Source organism: Mobula birostris, chromosome 17 (assembly GCF_030028105.1).
Source record: "Mobula birostris isolate sMobBir1 chromosome 17, sMobBir1.hap1, whole genome shotgun sequence".
Lineage (NCBI taxonomy): Eukaryota > Metazoa > Chordata > Chondrichthyes > Myliobatiformes > Myliobatidae > Mobula > Mobula birostris.
The window spans coordinates 3,083,861-3,103,946 of NC_092386.1; the positions used below are offsets into that span (position 1 = coordinate 3,083,861).

General features: G+C 39.3%; 1 protein-coding gene across 7 annotated transcripts in view; it reads left to right on the forward strand.

Moving 5' to 3' along the window:
- The window catches only part of arb2a (ARB2 cotranscriptional regulator A), a 521,656-nt gene that overhangs the window by 45,710 nt on the left and 455,860 nt on the right, over window positions 1–20,086 (forward strand). For all 7 annotated transcript variants that reach the window (XR_011889469.1, XM_072281219.1, XM_072281220.1 and 4 more), the window contains exons 5-6: window positions 15,558–15,623; window positions 16,475–16,666. Coding sequence is in view for 6 of the 7 variants with exons in the window: in XM_072281219.1 (XP_072137320.1) it covers window positions 15,558–15,623; window positions 16,475–16,666 (258 nt within the window). In the remaining variant the exon portion in view is untranslated. The remainder of the gene's footprint in view (window positions 1–15,557; window positions 15,624–16,474; window positions 16,667–20,086) is intronic.

Here is a 20,086-nt window from a genome sequence, read left to right on the forward strand (position 1 = left end):
AATAGTTCCAGTGATTTCACTTCCTTTGTTCTTTAACACAATCTCAGACAATTTTAGAGTAATTGAGGTTCCCATTATTTTCACTCTACAGTTCTTGACTATGCTTAATATTTTTTCTGCGGATATGTTCTTTCATAACCCTTTCACAGCCTATAGAATAACTCAAATACTGTTGTAGCACCCTTCTTATTTCTTATTTCCAACTAAGTGAATTTTGATATTGTTCTTTTTTCTTCAGCACCATAGTACTTAGCTTAACTAGGTCCTTATTTTCTAAGCACTTTCTATCCCAGTTTGCTGAGTGCTCAGTCTTGCCCCTTTTCTGATCAATGTTGTAACTAGTGTCACTGCGTAATATTCTCACAGAGTTATTCATGCCTCCAGTTTATTAGACCTATTAATTAACCATAGTACATTTATATATACACACTCTATGAATTTATCTGTTTCTTTCTTTTGGTCTTCCTACTCCATTTTTCCATTGTCCTGCTGCGACATGCTAGTATCTATTCCATTGCCTGTTTGGTGTAACCCCAACTCAGACATTGGTCTGAGTCCTGTTGAGATATAATCATTATGTCTTGAATAAGCATCTTACAGTACATAAATCATCTTACTCCAACAATAATATGAATCCCCATATCCTGCACTAAGTATTTACTTAATAATCTGTTTTATCCATTGGGTAAAGGTTTAATATCTACTATTCGCGATAAGTTAGTGACCTTGGTAAAATTAGAACTGCCTGGGAGCATGATTTAAATATTTCTCTGTCCGATGAGGTTTGGGATTCAATTCTTAAGTTAGTTAACTCAACCTCTTTACATGCTCACCGCTACCTTTTGCAGTTCAAGGTTGTACATAGGGCTCATATGTCTAAAACTAAATTATCGCGGTTCTACCCTGATATTAGACCCTTTTGTGACAAGTGTAAAGGGGGCGAGGCTTCTCTTATCCATATGTATTGGGCTTGTCCTAGTTTGGAGAAATTTTGGAGAGAAGTCTTCTTAACTTTATCCCATATTCTTAATTGCCACTTAGAACCTAACCCTTTGATTTCTTTTTTTGGCACCTCGGGTGAAGTTGTCAAGTATTTGAGTCCGACTAAACGTCAAACATTATCTTTTGCCTCACTTTCGGCTAGACGTTTAGTTCTTCGTAGGTGGAGAGATGTTGCCCCACCCACTCATGCTCAATGGCTTAGAGACATTATGTCCTGCTTAGACCTTGAAAAGATTCATTATTCACTTAATTTGGACATAAAGTTCCATAAGGTTTGGGGACCTTTTGAGTATTTTCATAATTCCTCTCTAGATTAAAGGTTTATCCTCCTTTTTTTGTATTCTATTCATTACTTTCAGCTTTTTTTTCTGGTTAAGTTTTATGGTTTTTTTCATATGAAATATATTATGGTTTTGGTAGTAGGCAATATACTTTTTTTATATTTACAGTTCTGTGATGACAAAAGCTCTGTTTAACTTTTCTTTACATCGAAATAATTGGCTTGGAGTTGCGTAGTGGGAGGGTGGGGAGGATGCTAACTATATATGATTTTATTTTGGGTGCTTTTTCTTTACTGTTATGAATTGTATATTAGACATATTTTGCACTGTATAAATCTCTTTTTTGCTGGTGGTATATTTTGTTGTATTGTAGAAACTCAAAAAATTAATAAAAAAATCTGTTTTGTCTTTCTATTTATGCTGTGATTAAAATCATAGAAAATATATGATACAGAGACATAAATTGGTAATTTGGTTTATTTTGGCATATATACCAACATATTTGTTTTGGATGTCATCCGTACATATCATTTCAACGGTTTATCTTCTCAGTACCTTGGTAAAAATGTTGCCCAATCTAATCCGATCCTTTGGGACCAGGCCTGTAACCATTGCACAGTTGGAGTGAACCAGAAGTCATGTTACACATTGGTGCCAGCAGTCCGTGTGGATAGGGCAGGGTTCGTAATCCTACAAGGTAAACTTTCCAAAGCGAGAGATAAATTTGAAATATAGGTCTTTGAAATCAGTGATGCCTATTCTTTCCTGTTTCTCATCATTTTTAAAGAAGAGGAAGGCTGATGAGCATGACAATGAACTGCTTGCTGACCTGCAGAGGTTTGAAATATCTTTGTGCATTGTCATGGAGCGTGAAGGATTATACATGGAGACCCTTGTACATTTACAGAGCTGGTTGCTGCTGTTTGTCAATGGAGAATAATATATCATCATCTCTTTCAGAACAGTGACCATCGTTCATCTGCCATATGCAAAGAGAGAAACAAGCTGCAAGCTCTTGCTCCACTCCTTTTCCTCACCTTTTTTATAAGATATAGGAGCAGAATTAGGCCATTTGGCTCATCGAGTCTTCTCTGCCATTCCGTCACGGCTGATTTATTATCCCTCTCAACCCCATTCTCCTGCTTTCTCCTCACAACCTTTAACGTCCTGACTAGTCAGGAATCTATCACTCAATGACCTGTCTATGGTACACAGCTGTCTATGGTAACAAATTCCACAGATTCATCACCCCGTGGCTAAAGAAATTCCTCCTCATCTCTGTTCTAAAGTGAAGTCCTTCTATTCTGAGACTCTGGTGCTAGACTCTCCCTCTGTAAGGAACATCCTCTGTATAGGCTTTAATCATTTAGCAATCCAAAAGAATCACATCCACTGTTTCCTGATTATCTATTTTACTAGTCGCCTCCTCAAAGAAATGCAGTGTCAGTGCTACTGATTCTGCTTTTAAATTCTTTCTTGCGGTTCTTTACCATTTCATGTCCTTTCTCTGCTCAGTTGCAAACTGTTCCCAGTCTCAGGCCTACTGCTGGCAACTTTGTAGTTCTTTTCCTTCTTTTTTGTGCCTTAGAAGGATAAATTTTTGCAGCATGTGTTATTGTTTTAAATGTTATTTATTGCTTGCCAACTTCTAAAGCTTTCAATGTATTCTCCCAGTCAGTCAGAGCCAGCTCTTCACAATTTCCTTTGTTTAGAGTGGGTGTAGGCATGTGGGTAGTTTACTGGCTTGCTGCATTTACTTTGGAACTATTGCACCACTGAAATCAACTTCAGATTTATTATTTATTTATCACATGTACATAGAAACATACAGTGAAATGCATCAACCTTTCAAAAGGCCTTTGACAAGGTACCACAAATGAGGCTGCTAAACAAGAAAAGAGCCTATGGTATTACAGGAAAGGTACTAGCATGGATAGAAAATCAGCTGACTGGCAGAAGGCAAAGAGTAAGCGGGGCCTTTTCTGTTTGGCTGTTGGTGACTAGTAGTGTTCCACAGGGGACAGTATTGGGGCTACTTCTTTTCGTGTTATATCCCAGTGATTTGGATGGTAGAATTGATAGCTTTGTGGGAAAGTTTGTGAACAATATGAAGATAGGTGGAGAGCAGGTAACGTTGAGGAAGCAGGGACTTGACAGATTAGGAGAATGGATACAGAAATGGCGGATGGAATACAGTGCAGGGAAGTCTATGGTCATGCATTCTGGTAGAAGGAATAAGGTATAGCCTATTTTCTAAATGGGGAGAAAATTCAAAAATTAGAGGTGCAAGGTGGCTTAGGCGTCCTCATAGATTCCCAGAAGGTTAACTTGCAGGTTGTGTTGGTAGTAAGGAAAGCAAATGCAATTTTAGCATTAATTTTGAGAGGGCTAGAAAAGCGAGAATGTGATGTTCATAGTCATAGTCGTACTTTATTGACCCCGGGAGAAATTGGTTTTCATTACAGTTGCACCACAAATAATAAATAGTAATAAAACCATAAATACTTAAATAGTAATATGTAAATTATGCCAGGAAATAAGTCCAGGACCAGCCTATTGGCTCAGGGTGCCTGACCCTCCAAGGGAGGAGTTGTAAAGTTTGATGACCGCAGGCAGAAATGACTTACTATGACGCTCTGTGTTGCATCTCGATGGAATGAGTCTCTGGCTGAATGTACTCCTGTGCCCAACCAGTACATTATGTAGTGGATGGGAGACATTGTCCAAGATGGAATGCAACTTGGACAGCATCCTCTTTTCAGACACCACCGTGAGAGAGTCTAGTTCTATCCCCACAACATCACTGGCCTTACGAATGTTGAGGCTTTGTAACACATTGTTAAGACTGCACTTGAAGTATTGTGAGCAGTTTTAAGCCCCTTATCTAAGAAATGATATGTTGGCATTGGAAAGGGTCCAGGGAAGGTTCATAAGAATAATCCTGGGAATGAAAGTGTTAATGTATGTGGGGTATTTGATTGCTCTGGGCTGTTCTCGCTATTTTTTCTATTATTATGTATTGCACTATACTGCTGCCGTAAAGACAACAGATTTCATGACAAATGCTGGTGATATTGAGCTTGATTCTGATTCTGGAGTTTAGAAGAATGTGGGGGGATCTCAAAGAAACCTGGCGAATATTGAAAGGTCAAGATAGAGTGGATGTGGAGAGGGTGTTTCCTATTGTGTGGAGTATAAGATCAGTGGACATAGTCTCAAAATAGAGAGATATCACTTTAGAACAGAGATGAGGAGGAATTTCTAGAGGATGGTGAATATATGGAACTTATTGCTATTACGGCTGACGAGGCTAAATCATTGAGTACATTTAAAGTGAAGGTTGATAGGTTCTTAAATGGTAAGAGCATCTGTTATGGGGAGAACTGAGGAGAATAGGGTTGAGAGGGATAATGAATCAACCATGATGGAATGATGGAGCAGATTCGATTGGCTAAATGGCCTAATTCTGTTCCTACGTGTATAGTCTTATGGTTTTATTTTCTGTTAACAACCAATGCAACCTTGCATCTTTGCTTAGTACAGAGTGTCTTTAAGGGTTGGATCTTGGTTATTAATCAGCACGGGAGAGTAGTGTGTTGTTGATATCACTGCACCTTGAGCCATTGCCAAGGTGGCACTGGATGAATTGTCTCAGTCATCAATTCTCTTGAGAAAGCAAACCCTTATGCCCTATGTTTTATGGCTTCAGTAAAGCAAACTTTGGGAAGGGATTCCCCAAACATTAGTAACATGCCTCCCGCCCCATATGGGTTGCAATACTCTACCATGAGTGGCTAACCTAAGGTACAAGTAAATATTTTGTTGACACATATTATGCCCTGCTGCACTTTGATTCATTAACCCCACCCAAAATGAAAAGATATGTAATGATTACATTCACTCTCAAATGGACCAGTGAATGAATTTTTTTTTTACAACCTGAGAGCAGCAAGGCGTTTTCACAGGAAATTTTCCTGCTGGCTTGTTGCCAGCTAGACAGTTGCAAGAACATGTAACATTGGATATATTTTGAAATCCTTACAGACCTATTTTTCACTTTAGTATATGGACAGTAAACATTTACAGGAACAATACTTTTTAAAATTGTTATTTTTGAATTGTCTTTTTAAAACTTTAACATGAATAATTTTGAACAAATTTTCTAAATGTCTTCATTTACTTCAATCTTCGTCCACTTGACAATAAGTTAACCTAATCTAATGTACACATTTATGTCCATTTGATCCCTAACAGTATCTTCTTTTACCATTCCAATACCATCACTCCCAAATGCTGCCTGACTTACCGAGTTCCTGTAGCATTTTGTGTGTGTTGCTCAAGCTTTCTAGCACTCAGGATTTCCTGTGTCTTGGTGAAACAGTTTTTTTTAACAATGTAAAATCTATGAGTCGGGAACAAGGCGCAATATTTGAATTATGCCCCCTATCAGATTGATTATTGTTATTTTATTATTCCAATCATTTTTGCAATGCATTTATATGAATTCCACATCACCAAAAATGTTTCATTGTTTTTTCTGTAAAGTTAAATAGTAATTGGTTTGACATGGAAAGAAAAATATAAATTTTGTGTAACTTAAAGATACAATGAATTACATGTGATCAGTGAATATTTGTCCTTTGTTCAGGTGACAACAATGGAATGGAGTAATGTTGTTATCTCCACCCTCTGAAGCTTTCTACAGATCTTTTAGTCCTTGATGTGACAGAATAGTGAGATTCGAATGGTCAATTAGTGAAAAATGAAAAATAAATACTCAAAAGAAATGTGATTGAAAGGTTATGTGGATCTATACTGCATAGTTGGATGAATCTTGAAATTATGCCCATTAAAAAAACCTATTTCTTAAGCAGGGATTTCATATGTTTGCCTACAGTCTAATGTATTATAAATCAAACAATTAAACAGCCTGTTCAGAAATCAATGCGCGAATAACCAAACCAGCGGCAAAACTATGAAGTTGTTAATGGTCTTGAACCACAATATTTTGCCCAGAGGGAAAATTTACATTGTGTCTGCATTTCTAATGGAATGCTTTGGGGCTGAACTTCCCCTGCATAAATACTGCTCGCAGCTATGATTTGCATTCACTTAGCAAAATGTAAACAATTCCCTTGCAGTTAGTTTTGCAGTTATGACCGCAATAAGTGAGTTTTTTTCACCCACAGCTAATAATTGATTGTTTTTGGTAGTTATTAACCACTTTGGAACTTGCAAAAGTTGAAAAAACATGTTGTTTTATATCTTATTGCCTTACTGTGCCAAACTATTCATTATTTAGTTTGGTTCAGTATAATACTATTTTCTCTTGGTTGGATTGAATTCCATTGAGTTTTATCTTGTGTTCATAATTTACAAACCTGTATAACTGTAAACCATACTTCCTTTTCAAAGTGAAACACGCTTTGAAACTGAGGCATGATAAAATAATAAAGATGCAAAAAAGGCTGCAGATGCTGGAATCTGGTGCAAAAAAAATGTTGGAGAAACTCAGCAGATCAAACATCATCTGTGGAGACCAAGGGATAATTGGTGTTTCTTGTCGAGACTTTACACCGGGACTGAGAGTGCAGAGGGAAAGCCAGCATAACTACTGAAGAGTACTGCAAGTCTGATTAACCGGTTCATTGGTGAGACCGACAGCCGAGGAGCTGCATTGCGTCAGTTTTGTGTGGAGAAGACCCTCATGCCTCAGAGTCGCCTGTTTCAGCCGTGAAGGAGACACTGGAGCTGGCAGTGTGCCACTGTATTCCATACTGGGTTGGAGACTGGTCCTTCCCATCGGTGCTGCTCTCCAGTGTTTGCTCAGTGGGAGACAAACTGGATATGTTTGTCTCAACCTGCACTGCACAATATGAGAAACTGTTGCGGGTTGTTCTTGCAGAAATATGACTCAGGGACAACATCCGTGCACCATCAATCTACAGGCCATGACACTCAGGGACCCGGGCTATATTATTTTTAAAATTTTTATTGTTAACTATATGTTTTTCTGCATAGTTGTATCTTGCCATGTGTGCTGTGCATGACTGTTGGTTCTGGATTTTGCGCATTGGCACCAGAGGAATTCTGTTTTGTTTGGCTGTATTCCTCTGTATGGTTGAATGAGTTATACCTGAACTTGAAGTTGATAAGGAGTTGAGAGGGAGACATGAGGCATATGTGGGCAAGCAACAAGTGAAATCAGGTGAGGTGGGAGATGGTGGGAAATTGGAGCTAGGAGGGGTGAGGGTTGGATTTGGGAAACAGCAGCTGGTAGGTAATCAGTAGACAAACTAATACTTCTCCTTTGGCAATTCCTCAAGATCTAGGATGGCCTGCTTGTACTCTGGTTCTGAGTGTTTGAAGATCCTTGCATTCATTTTTAAATCTAAATGATGTGGCTGTTGCACACTCACTATGGCATGGATGTGACAGAGTGAAATATGAGTTCATTGGAAGCCGTAGCAAGATGATTGGAATTCTTTGCACTGTCTTAATGCCCACATAGAGCATGTAGAGATACCTTCCAATTGTACACTCATGCGCATGGAAATAAACGCACCAGCCTGACCCTATCCCAGATGACTCTGATTGTATTCCTCTTCCTTAAGTCTCTTTAGCTTGTTACACTGTAAGACCATAAGACATAGGAGCAGAATTAGGCCATCTGGCCCATCGAGTCTACTCCGCCATTCAATCATGGCTGATCCTTTTTTTCTACCTCCACCTCAACCTCAATTCCTGACCTTCATCCCGTAACCTTTTATGCCATGTCCAATCAAGAACTTATCAATCTCTGCCAAAAATACACCCAGTGACCTGGCCTCCACAGCTGCATGTGGCAACAAATTCCACAACTTCACCGCCCTTTGGCTAAAGAAATTTCTCTGCATCTCTGTTTTGAAAGGGCACCCCTTATTCCTGAGGCTGTGCCCTCTTGTCCTACACTCTCCCACCATGGGAAACATCCTTTCCACATTTACTCTGTCTTGGCCTTTCAACATTCTGAATTCCAGCAACTACAGACCCAGAGCCATCAAACTTTCCTCGTATGATAACTCTTTAATTCCTGGAATCATCCTTGTGAACCTTCTCTAGACCCTCTCCCATACCAGCACATCTTTTCTTATATGAGGGGCCCAAAACTGTTCACAATACTCAAAGTGGGGCATCACCAGTGCCTTATAAAGCCTCAGCATCACATCGTTGCTCTTGTATTCTAGACCTCTTGAAATGAATGCTAACATGGCATTTGCCTTCCCCACCACCGACTCAACCTGCAAGTTAACCTTCAGGGTGTTCTGCACAAAGACTCCCAAGTCCTTCTGCATCTCATATTCCTGTATTTTCTTCCTGTTTAGAAAATAGTCCTCATATTTATTTCTACTACCCAAGTGCATGACCAAGCATTTCCCAACATTGTATTTCATTTGCCATTTTCTTGCCCATTTTCCTAATCTGTCTAAGTCCTTTTGCAGCCTACCTGATTCCTCAACACCACCTGCTCCTCTACCAATCTTTGTATCATCTGAAAATTTGGCAACAAAGCCATACATTCCATCATCTAAATCATTTATATAAAGCATAAAAAGAAATGGTCCCAACACCGACCCCTGTGGAACACCACTAGTCATGGGCAGCCAACCAGAAAAGGATCCTTTTATTCCCACTCTCTGCCTCCTACCAATCAGCCAATGCTCTAACTATGTTAGTAACTTTCCTGTAATACCATGGGCTCTTAACTTGGTAAGCAGCCTCATGTTTGGCACCTTGTCAAAGGCCTTCTGAAAGTCCAAATATGCAACATCCACTGCATCCCTTTTATCTATCCTACTTGTAATCTCCTCAAAAAATTCCAACAGGTTCGTGAGGCAGGATTTTCCCTGAAGGAAACCATGCCGATTTGTACTATCGTATCCTGTGTCACCAAGTACTCCATCACATCATCCTTAACAATTAACTCTAACATCTTCCCAACCACTGAGATCAGGCTAACTGGTGTATAATTTCCTTTCTGCTGCCTTTCTCCTTTCCTAAAGAGTGGAGTAACGTTTGCAATTTTCCAGTCCTCTGGCACCATGCCAGAGTTTAATGATTTTTGAAAGATCATTACTAATGCCTCCACAATCTCTAACACTACCTCTTTCAGAACCCTAGGGTGCAGTTCCTCTGGTCCGGGTGACTTATGTGTGTTTAGGTCTTTCAGCTTTTTGATCACCTTCTCTCTATTAACTGCACTCACTTTTCTTCCTTTACACACTACAAGTTTGTCTTCCACAGTGAAGAATGACGCAAAATACTCATTTAGTTTATCAGCGGGAGGAGAAGATGGCGGCGCGACGCTGCTCGCAGCGGCCACTCTGGTGGTGATGTCTGTTATTTGTCAAGTAGGGTGCCGTGCGCAATCCTGATTTGATGGAGACGGTTTGAGAGGACGGAGGAACATCTGGTGAAACTTCTGAAATGCCTGCTTCGCCGCTGCTGCTACTGTGTGGTCTAGAATCTGCGGAGGAGAAGGCCCTGAGTCCTCGGCTTTGCTTGTTGCTCGGCGGCCGGGGTGGGGTCAAAGCGCTCGGCAGAGGATGGTGCTCGGAGAGGCAGTGTCGGAGGGGCTGGTCGGAGGCTCGAAGTTTTTGGACAGACTCAGAGTTCGCTGTGGTCAGGTGCTTCCAATGGTGCTGCATTGGCAAGTTGGCGGCGCTTGGAGGTTCATGGCAGGGAGAATTTCTCCCTTCTGCCGCCTGCGTGAGATGATGAGTCTATCGAGACTTGAGACTTTTTTTTTACCATGCCCATGATCTGCTCTTTATCAAATTGTGGTACTGCTTTGCACTGTTGTAACTATATGTTATAATTATGTGGTTTTGTCAGTTTTAGTCTTGGTTTGTCCCGTGATTTCTTGTGATATCATTCTGGAGGAACGTTGTATCATTTTTTAATGCATGCATTTCTAAATGACAGTAAACGAGGACTGAGTGTCCTCATAATCTAATCTAATCTAAACATCTCCTTGTGCTTGTTATTATTTCTCCTGCCTCATTTTCGAGTAGTCCTATATCCACTCTTATTTCTCTTTTTTTTTAACATACTTGGTAAAACTTTTACTATCCACTTTGATATTATTTGCTAGCTTGATTTCATATTTCATCTTTTCCCTTCTAATGATTTTTTAGTTGCTTTCTGTAGTTTTTCAAAATCTTCCCAGTCCTCTATCTTCCCACTAATTTTTGCCTTGTTGTATGCCCTTTCTTTTGCTTTTACAATAGCTTTGACTTCCCTTGTCAGCCACGGTTGTACTATTTTACCATATGAGTATTTCTTCATCTTTGGAATACACATGTCCCGCACCTTCCTCATTTTCCCCAGATACGTATGCCATTGCTGCTCTGCTGACATCCCTGCCAGCAGCTCCTTCTAATTTACTTTGGCCAACTCCTCTCTCAACACTAATTTCCCTTACTCCACTGAAGTACTGCTACGTTAGACTTTACTTTCTGCCTATCAAATTTCAAGTTGAATACAATCATACTGTGATCACTGGTTCCTGAGGGTTCTTTTACCTTAAGCTCTCTAATTGCCTTCAGTTCATTACTTAACACCCAATCCAGTATAGCTGATTCCCTAGTAGGCTCAATGACAAACTGCTCTAAAAAGCTTTCTCTTAGGCATTCAACAAACTCACTCTCTTGAGATCCATTACCAACCTGATTTTCCCCAATTGACCTTCATGTCAAAATCTCCCATGACTGCCATAACATTGCTCTTTTGACTCGCCTTTTCTATTTCCTGCTGTAACCTGTGGTCCACTTCCCAGCCACTGTTGGGAGGCCTGTATATAACTGCCATCAGGGTCCTTTTACCCTTACATTTTCTTAACTCAACCCACAAGGATTCAACGTCTTCTGATTCTATGTCACATCTTTCTACTGATTTGATGTTATTCTTTACCAGTAGAGCCACACCACCCTCTCTGCCTACCTTCCTATCCCTCCAATATAATGCATAACCTTGGACATTCAGCTCCCAACTACAACCATCCTTCAGCCACGATTCAGTGATGGCACAGCATCATACCTGGCAGTCTGTAATATTGCAACAAGATCATCCACCTTATCTCTTGTACTATGTGCACTTAGATACAATACCTTGAGTGCCATATTTACTATCCTTTCTGACTCTGCATCCCTGATGATTTGATACTCAGCCTGTTGGCTGCAACTAAGTCCCATTATCTGTCTCAGTCTTTACTGTGCAAGACACCAGCTGTATGCAGAGGTCCGCGATTGTCAGGGAACAGGAGTGAGTGCCATTGCTGTTACAAAAGAAAACGTGTTAGGCAAACTTAAAAGTCTTAAGGTGGATAGGTCAACTGGACCAGATGGACACCATCACAGAGTCCTGAGATGGTTGCTGAAGAGATAATGGATGCATTGGTCATGATCTTTCAAGAGTCACTTGAGTTTGGCATGGTCCTGGAGGACTGGAAAATTTCAAATGTTACTCCGCTCTTTAAGAAGAGAGTAAAACAAAAGAAAATAAATTATAGGCCTGTTAGCCTTATCTTAGTGGTTGAGAAAGTGTTGGAATCCACTATCAAGGATGAGGTTTTGGGATACTTGGAGACAAATGATAAAATAAGTCAAAGTTAGCATGGTTTCCAGAAGGCGAAAACTCTTGCCTGACAAATATGCAGAAATTCTTCGAGGAAGTAACAAGCAGGGCAGACAGAGGAGAAGCAGTGGATGTCATTTACTTGGATTTTCAGAAGGCATTTGATAAGGTGCCACCCATGAGGCTGCTTAACAAGATAAAATCTGATGGTGTTACAGGAAAGATACTGGCATGGATAGAGGAATGGCTGACAGGCAGCAGGCAGCAAGTGGGAATAAAAGGGTTTTTTTCTGGTTCGCTGCAAATATCTAGTGGTGTTCCTCAGGGGTCAGTGTAGGGACCGCTACTTTTCATATTGTTTGTCAATGTTTGTCTTAAATTGCCTGAGTCTGAGAGCAAGGACGATTTAAGTGCTGGGCCAGATTGAAAAGGTCAGGTTGTCAGGTCCGGGGTGGAGGGATGGGCCAGTTCAGCCCACTGTTCCGCAAGGTTTACTTGTCTCTCTGTTGAACTGAGGCTGTGGTCTACAACTAATAGGCTCGTGAGTCGGTTGCAGTGATGACTGGCTTGGTGTCTGTAGGCTCACTGTTGTGAACTTCAGTTCTGAATGCTATTTGCTTACTTCTACTGTTTTGCACCTTTTTTTAATGGGTTTTATTGGGTTTCTTTGTTATATGGCTGCCTGTATGGAGACAAATCTCAATGTATGTAGTATACATACTTGGATAATAAATGTACTTTGAACTCTGAATAAATAAAAAGTAGCAGTAGAATGGATATCGCAAGAAGGATCTCCCCTTGGACTATGGAATTGTGAAATGGATTAGATTGTTAGTCTCGATGTCAGTGATCTTAACATATTTGCAGAAATATGTTAACAAGCCTTTTACAGTCCTTATTACTGCACCAGAATCTGAGATTTTATCCTTTTTAGAAGGATCTTATGTAGTTTTAATGTTCAAAAAGATAATGATAAACTACCAGAGACTAATGCATTGGAAAATAGAAAAAAACCCTCTCATTAGGATTAGGTTATAAAACCCTCTGACATAGGAGCAGATTTAGGGCATTCAGCCCATTGGATTTGCTCCACATTATAGCTTAGACTTTGTAAAGGGGTGGTTGTGGAGCTGGTGGTACTCGAGTAATTATTTTCTGAAATCCTGAAATTCTAAAGATTCTGCAATGGACCTTGCAGATTGTTGGGTAGCATGCATGACACCGCTATTTGAAAAAAGTGGGTAAAAGAAAGCAGGGGATCACAGGCAGTCCTGGTATGATGCAGTACTAAGACACGAGGAGTTTAATTCCACAGCTGGGAGAAATTTTCAGGGGCAATTATTGGTCAACTATATTGTGTTCATAATACATCTGCTAACTGTAACCTAGGCCTGTTAGTGACAGGCTGGGATAGAGCAGATGAAATTATTCTCACTATAACTTCACAGCATACAGTACCTTGAAAAAGTATTCAGCCCTCCCACAACTATTTTCAAATTTTACTGTCTCATTTTGTAACTTTATAATATATTGAAGTAAGATTTTTTGGAGCTAATATACAAAACGTTGTGCATCATGTCAAATTAAATGAAAAATTCCAAAATCTATCAACCATTTACTAAAAATTAAAAACCAAAACTGTGATGCTGAAAAAGTATTCTTCCCCTTTGTAATTACTATGACTACCATTCCTCAGGTGCAATACTGTATATCATCTTACCAATTCAGTCACTTTGTTGATGTTGAAAATTGGAGGATCACCTGTTTTCAATGAATTTAGAAGAATGAATTCATTCTCTCTCCCCCTCCCTCTCTCTATCTCTGTATCTCCCTCTCTCTCTCGTTCAACAGTATGGTAAACTTGCAAAAGACCAAGCCAAAATGAGGGTACAAGAACACCCAAGACAAGTCAGGGAAATGATAACAGAGGAGCACAGATCTGGGGAAGGGTACAAGACCACACAAACGCACTAAACATACATGGGAGGTCAGTGCAGTGCATTGTGTAAAAGTGGACCACAGCCACACTGCCTAGGTCAGGCTGCCCTCTAAATGTAGTCACCGGAGAAGAATGACACTTGTAAGAGAGGCTTCTGTGATGCCAACAGTCACACTGAATGAACTGCAGAAGACAGTGGCTGCAACTGGAGATGAAGTTCGTGGCTCCACAATATCTAAGGTCTTGCACAATAATGGTATTTATGAAAGAGCAGCAAGGAAGAAGCCCTTGCTTAAAAAAAAACATGTCCTTGCCTCTTAAGACTTTGCAAAGCATTATTTAGAAGGTACTGTAAAGATGTGGAAGAAAGTCTTGTGGTTGGTTGAGACTAAAACGGAATTATTTGGCTTCAACACGAAGCGGTACATGTAACATAAATGTAATACTGCCTGTCAGTCAAGTAATACCATCCCAATTATAAAGTACGGTGGAGGTAGCATCATGCTATGGGGATGCTTTTCAGCACCAGAGACTGGATATCTGGCCAGAATGGGAAGATGAATGCTGCTAAATAGAGAGAGGTCATGGATAAAAACCAGTTAGCCTCTGCTAGAAAGCTTAAACTCGGGAGGAAGCTCGTTTTTCAGCAGGGCAATGAGCCAAAGCACACTGCCAGAGCAATCATGAAGTGGCTTCAAATGAAGACATTGATGTCCATGAGTGGCCCATTCAGAGCCTTGATTAAACCAATTGAACATCTCCTGCAAGACCTCAAGATTGCTGTCCACCATAGCTCCCTAACTAACCTGGCACAGTGTGAACAATTTTGCAAGGAGGAATGGGAAAATCTTGCTGCATCACATTGTGTAAAGCTAATAGAGACTCATCCAAAAAGACTATTGGCTGTAACAGCTGCGAGAGGTGGGTCAACTAAGTACTGAACAAAGGAGGATGAATACTTTTGAACTGGTTACATTTCAGTTTTTGAATTTTTAGTTTTTCATGCTTTACTATTCTCCCTTTTTTTGGGGGGGGCTCTACTGTAAAAATGAGTAGTCAGGTGGAGATTCATCTCTACCAAAGGAGGTGTAAGGCACTCCCCTCCACTAGCCTGCAGGTCACCCTTGGGCAAGGTGTAGCACTTGCTTAGCCCCCGATCAGGGTCACATGAAGCCATGGGAGCAGGTGGTGGATGGTCGTATGAGTAGCTGGTGCTTATCACAAGTCCTTGCTATGCGACCATTGACACCAGGCAGACAATCTCTGAAGAGTATTGATAATGGTTAAAGTCATGCATCTTGAAAAGACTTCCCAGAAGAAGGCAATGGTAAACCACCTCTAGAAAAATCTGCCAAGAACAATCATGGTCATGAAAAGAACGAATACACTGTGAAAAAAGTAGTATGTGATTCATAAATAAAAACTCTCAGTTAAATTAATCAAATTCCCTGGTTGTAATACTCAATTATGGGAACAAATGGTTCGGGGCTGAATACTTTTACAAGGCACTGTATGTCAGCGATACTAAATCTAATTCTGATTCTGATCTTTCTAACAGGAGCTAAACACTGAAAATGACCACTAACCTGACAATAAAAATACTGCACATTTTCACAAGTGCCAATGGTGTAGAGACATAGATCATTTAGACTTATTATTAAATAGGATATTTTGAGTACAAACAGTGCTTTTGTAATTTTTGCATTTTTTTCCATTTACAGATTATCACTCACTATGTTTATGACCTTTTAGAACAAGAATGCCATCTAAAGAAGGCTTATCTCCCAGTAAGTTAAACTTGTACATTGCTTATTCATACTTCTGACAAATACAAATATTTTATCATCATGGATGAGGCATTCACACAGAAATGTTATATTTTGAGATATTTATATTATTAAAATTATTTTGTTGGGATGATCAGTCTAGTCATTGCATATGACTTCATTCTGAACAGGGCATTGTGCTTCCCGATGTAAATAATCTTAATTCTTGACTATAAACACAAGAATCTACACCTTGTAAATCAATGCTCTAATGGGGAGCATACTCAGGAATCATATATAAGTAACAGCAAATCTATCAGTCTTGGTCTTGAATATTCCAGTTGAACTTCTAAACATTTCAGTTCATGTTGGTATGAATTCATGATATCCCTACGAAAAATTGTTAGCCGATTTAACTCCTTAATGGCCAAGCATTTATTTTAAGATTACACCCTCTTGCTCTGGATATTTTCCATGAAAAGACCTCCATTGAATTATTAACTCATTTTAAAATTTGGGTTGGAGTCTAATTGATACTTCTAAATTCAAAGGAATACAGAGACAAGTACATGAAGCTTGTCCTCCAATTTAAATCTTTGACTTAATCTAGTCCTTGTGACTCATTATTGCACTATTTCCAAGGCTTGAGATTCCTGCTTGAGATTCAAAAATTCAACATTTGAAATTCATGTTTTGCAATTGGTGTTTTTTTTTGTTACTGACAGACTATGTTAATGATAATGACATTTCCATGGACTTTTTTTGCACCAGAAAGATGTAACAATAATTAGGGTATTTTGTAGTTATCTTACTTTCAAAATTTTTAGAAATTTTCAAAAATACTCCTACTTTGTCACTTATTTTAAACCCAGGTGGATGCTGCAGAAGATGAACCAAAAAGCTTCATCTTTATGAGTGAAGATGCCATGACAAATCCTGACAAGTTGATGGTTCTGATACATGGCAATGGTGTTGTTCGGGTTGGCCAGTGGGCCAGAAGACTTATAATCAATGAAGACCTTGACAGTGGCACTCAAATACCTTTCATTAAAAGGGCTATGGACGTAAGACTAATTTTCAGAAACTTATTTTTGACTTTTATAAACTATTTAATAATTTTTTGCTTTCATTTATTATGATTCTTGGAAACTGTGAAAAGCAATTTAAGATTGAGCATAGGAATTTCTAAAATCAGAAGAGATTATTTTACTGTATGAACAGCAAAGTACATTTTAGTCTATACGTCTAGTTGTAGAGTTCAAAAGCAGTTCAGAATGTGTGACAGTATTGAACATTACCATATAACCATATAACAATTACAGCACAGAAACAGGCCATCTCGGCCCTTCTAGTCCATGCCGAAATCTTACTCTCACCTAGTCTCACTGACCTGCACTCAGCCCATAACCCTCCATTCCTTTCCTGTCCATATATCTATCCAATTTAACTTTAAATGACAACATCGAACCTGCCTCAACCACTTCTGCTGGAAGCTCGTTACACACAGCTACCACTCTCTGAGTAAAGAATTTCCTCTCATGTTACCTCTAAACTTTAATATTACTTACATTGTCTTTCAATTGTTAAAGATTCAAGCATAAATTTCCAAGAAGAGAACTCTGAAGTTTTGATGGATAATGCCACATCCATAACAATAACTGGTTTGGTACGTTCAGTGTAGGTGACTAAATTACATGCAACAGTGAATGGCTGGCTAGATTGTGCCCCAAATGTTACTTTTCACCGCTTTATAGTGGTACTTCACCTGTCCCCCATTTGTTTCCTTACCATAATATTAAATCTTATATCCCACACCATAAGATCAATATCAAACTTCTATCAAATTTTAATGTTCATGTTCAAGTTCAGTTATTGTCATTCATCTGTGCACATGAATACACAGGCACAGTTGAATGACTATAAACAAAAAATGCCAAACAAAACTACATTCCTTCAGACTAACGTACACATTACAGTACATATAACTCACCCACTTAACCCATAAAGTAATATTGTCACAAATAAATTAGCAAATAATACGGAGCATATACAATACAAGTTTTAAAAGTAAACAATATAATGCTACTGGAGCTTCATACATGGTGAGTTCTGGGTAGTGCCAGAGAGTTCAGTAGTTTTATAGCCTGGGGGAATGTGTTTCCCATCCTAACAGTACTTGTCCTAATTCTACAGTACCTCCTGCATAGTAGACTGTCAAAGGAATTTTTGGATGGATGGGAGAGATCATTGACAATACAAAGGGTCCTGAGCACACAGCGCTTCTGATAACTATCTGTAATGGGTAGAAGAGAGACCCTGATGGTCAGCACTCCTTGGAATCCGTTGTAGGAACTTGCAGTCAGATACCTTGCAATTCCCGTACCAGACGGTGACATCCAGCATATTGTTAATTAAATAAATTTTAATATTTCCCCCCATTTTTGATATCTGCATCTCATGCGATATTATCATTTTCAGAATTGTTGGAAACAGCTTTGCTATGGTTAGCATGTCAATATAGCTAAGAATCATGAATACCACATAAAGATCTTGTGCCAGATTGTGCTTCATTCTAGACACTGGTGCTGCAGGAAAATTAGTCCCCTACCCATCTAACTTCCCCCTAACAAGTTAATAGTATTTAAATGTACCATCAACTGTTGCATCTATGCACTGCATCAGAAAATTATGAAAAAATGCTTGTGGTGTATACACAAAACATATTCTGCTGAGAAGTTGGATGTACTTCACATCCAGTTGTCCACATCATCATCATCATCATTGTTATCATCGTTAAGTGCCATGCCATATGGTGTGGGTGATCAAGGTCTTTTGACCATGATTTTTCTTGGCAAACTTTTCTACAGAAATGGTTTGCCATTGCCTTTTTCTGGGCAGTGTCTTTATAAGACAGGTGACCCCAGCCATTATCAATAATCTTCAGAGACTGTCTGCCTGGCGTCAGTGGTCACATTTCCAAGACTTGTGATATGCACCAGCTGCTCATACGACCACCAACCACCTGCTCCCATGGCTTCACATGACCCTGATCGGGGCAGGAGGGGAGAGGGGGGGAAGCGGGTGCTGCACCTTGCCCAAGGTGACCTGCGAGCTAGTCAGGGAAGGAATGCCTTACATCTCTTTTGGTAGAGACATATCTCCACATGTTACTGGTCTTCTTTAAAACATGTTAGCAATTTTTAAATATTTTTCTCTAGTTTTCTATTTATTTGTTTATAATTACTTAACAATTGTATGGTATGTTTTAATTAAATGTATTTTTTGATATTTAGTCAATCTTATCTGTTCTTCTATATCAGATATCAAAGATGTCTTTGGTAGTAGCCAAGTTGTTATGGCATTGCTGGGTTCTGCTATCTGAGGCTTGCTGAATGGGGATGGATCATGAAGTGGTTCTCCCCCTAACCTCCATCAGGACTCATTCCATTAGTGTTCATCTCACCTTATTTTCTAAATGGAAACAAGTTAAAGTGTTTTAGCTTTCTGTAGAACAGACTTGTCATGTGATGGCTTTTAATAATGTGGCTAACAGAATGGTGTATTTTACTCTAGATTAGGACCAGGTCTGGTGACTTTATAAACCACCTGGTTGATCTTGTAAAATAGGTTTCATACACACTATGTGCTATATAACAAGAATGACTGATTTTACTGCCGTATGCTGTGGTCCACCAAAATTCCCGAATACCTTTCATCTACGTGCATTGCTTCTATGTTTAATGTCTTTGTCTTATCTCAGTTTGACACTTACCAACATTAGAATGTGTTCATTATTTCCTAATCTTGAAATATTTAGGTGTTCCCCATCTGCGCCAAGATTTACATGCCTTTAATTGATTACAATTCCTCTCCAGCTTAGAGTCCATTGAACTCCAAAGCTGGCATATACATTATGGATTGCAGTTTCTCTAGTATTTTTTCCAGTAGATAAGTGTAACCTAAAGGATAGGTAAACGGAAAAGAGAGATCCTTTCTTTATACCTTGTTTACATGTTATTTTCAAAAGTGATCATATTTGGCAAATAAGGGTCTGATCACTACTTATGACCTGCCTTGCTTTGTGTAGGGACCAGAGTGTGGAGGCTTTCATGAGTGCTGGACATAAGCTGGCTCCTTTAGCTTGCCGTTATCTTCTAAATGCAAACTAATCAAATTGACTACAATTTCCTTGTTTATCTTTTCATGAAATGTTCTTTGAATATTATGAGTAAATTTGCAAATGCTGGAAATTCAAGCAACCCACACAAAATGCTGGAGGAACTCAGCAGGCCAGGCAGCATTTATGGAAAAAAGTAAACAATTGACGTTTCGGGTTGAGACATCGACTGTTTACTTTTTTCCATAGAAGCTGCCTGGCCTGCTGAGTTCCTCCAGCATTTTTTGTTTGAATATTATGTGTTAATTTCCAAGAATAATAAATCAGTTCTGGGAATCAGTGCTGGGGTGTGCCAGATCAACTCATA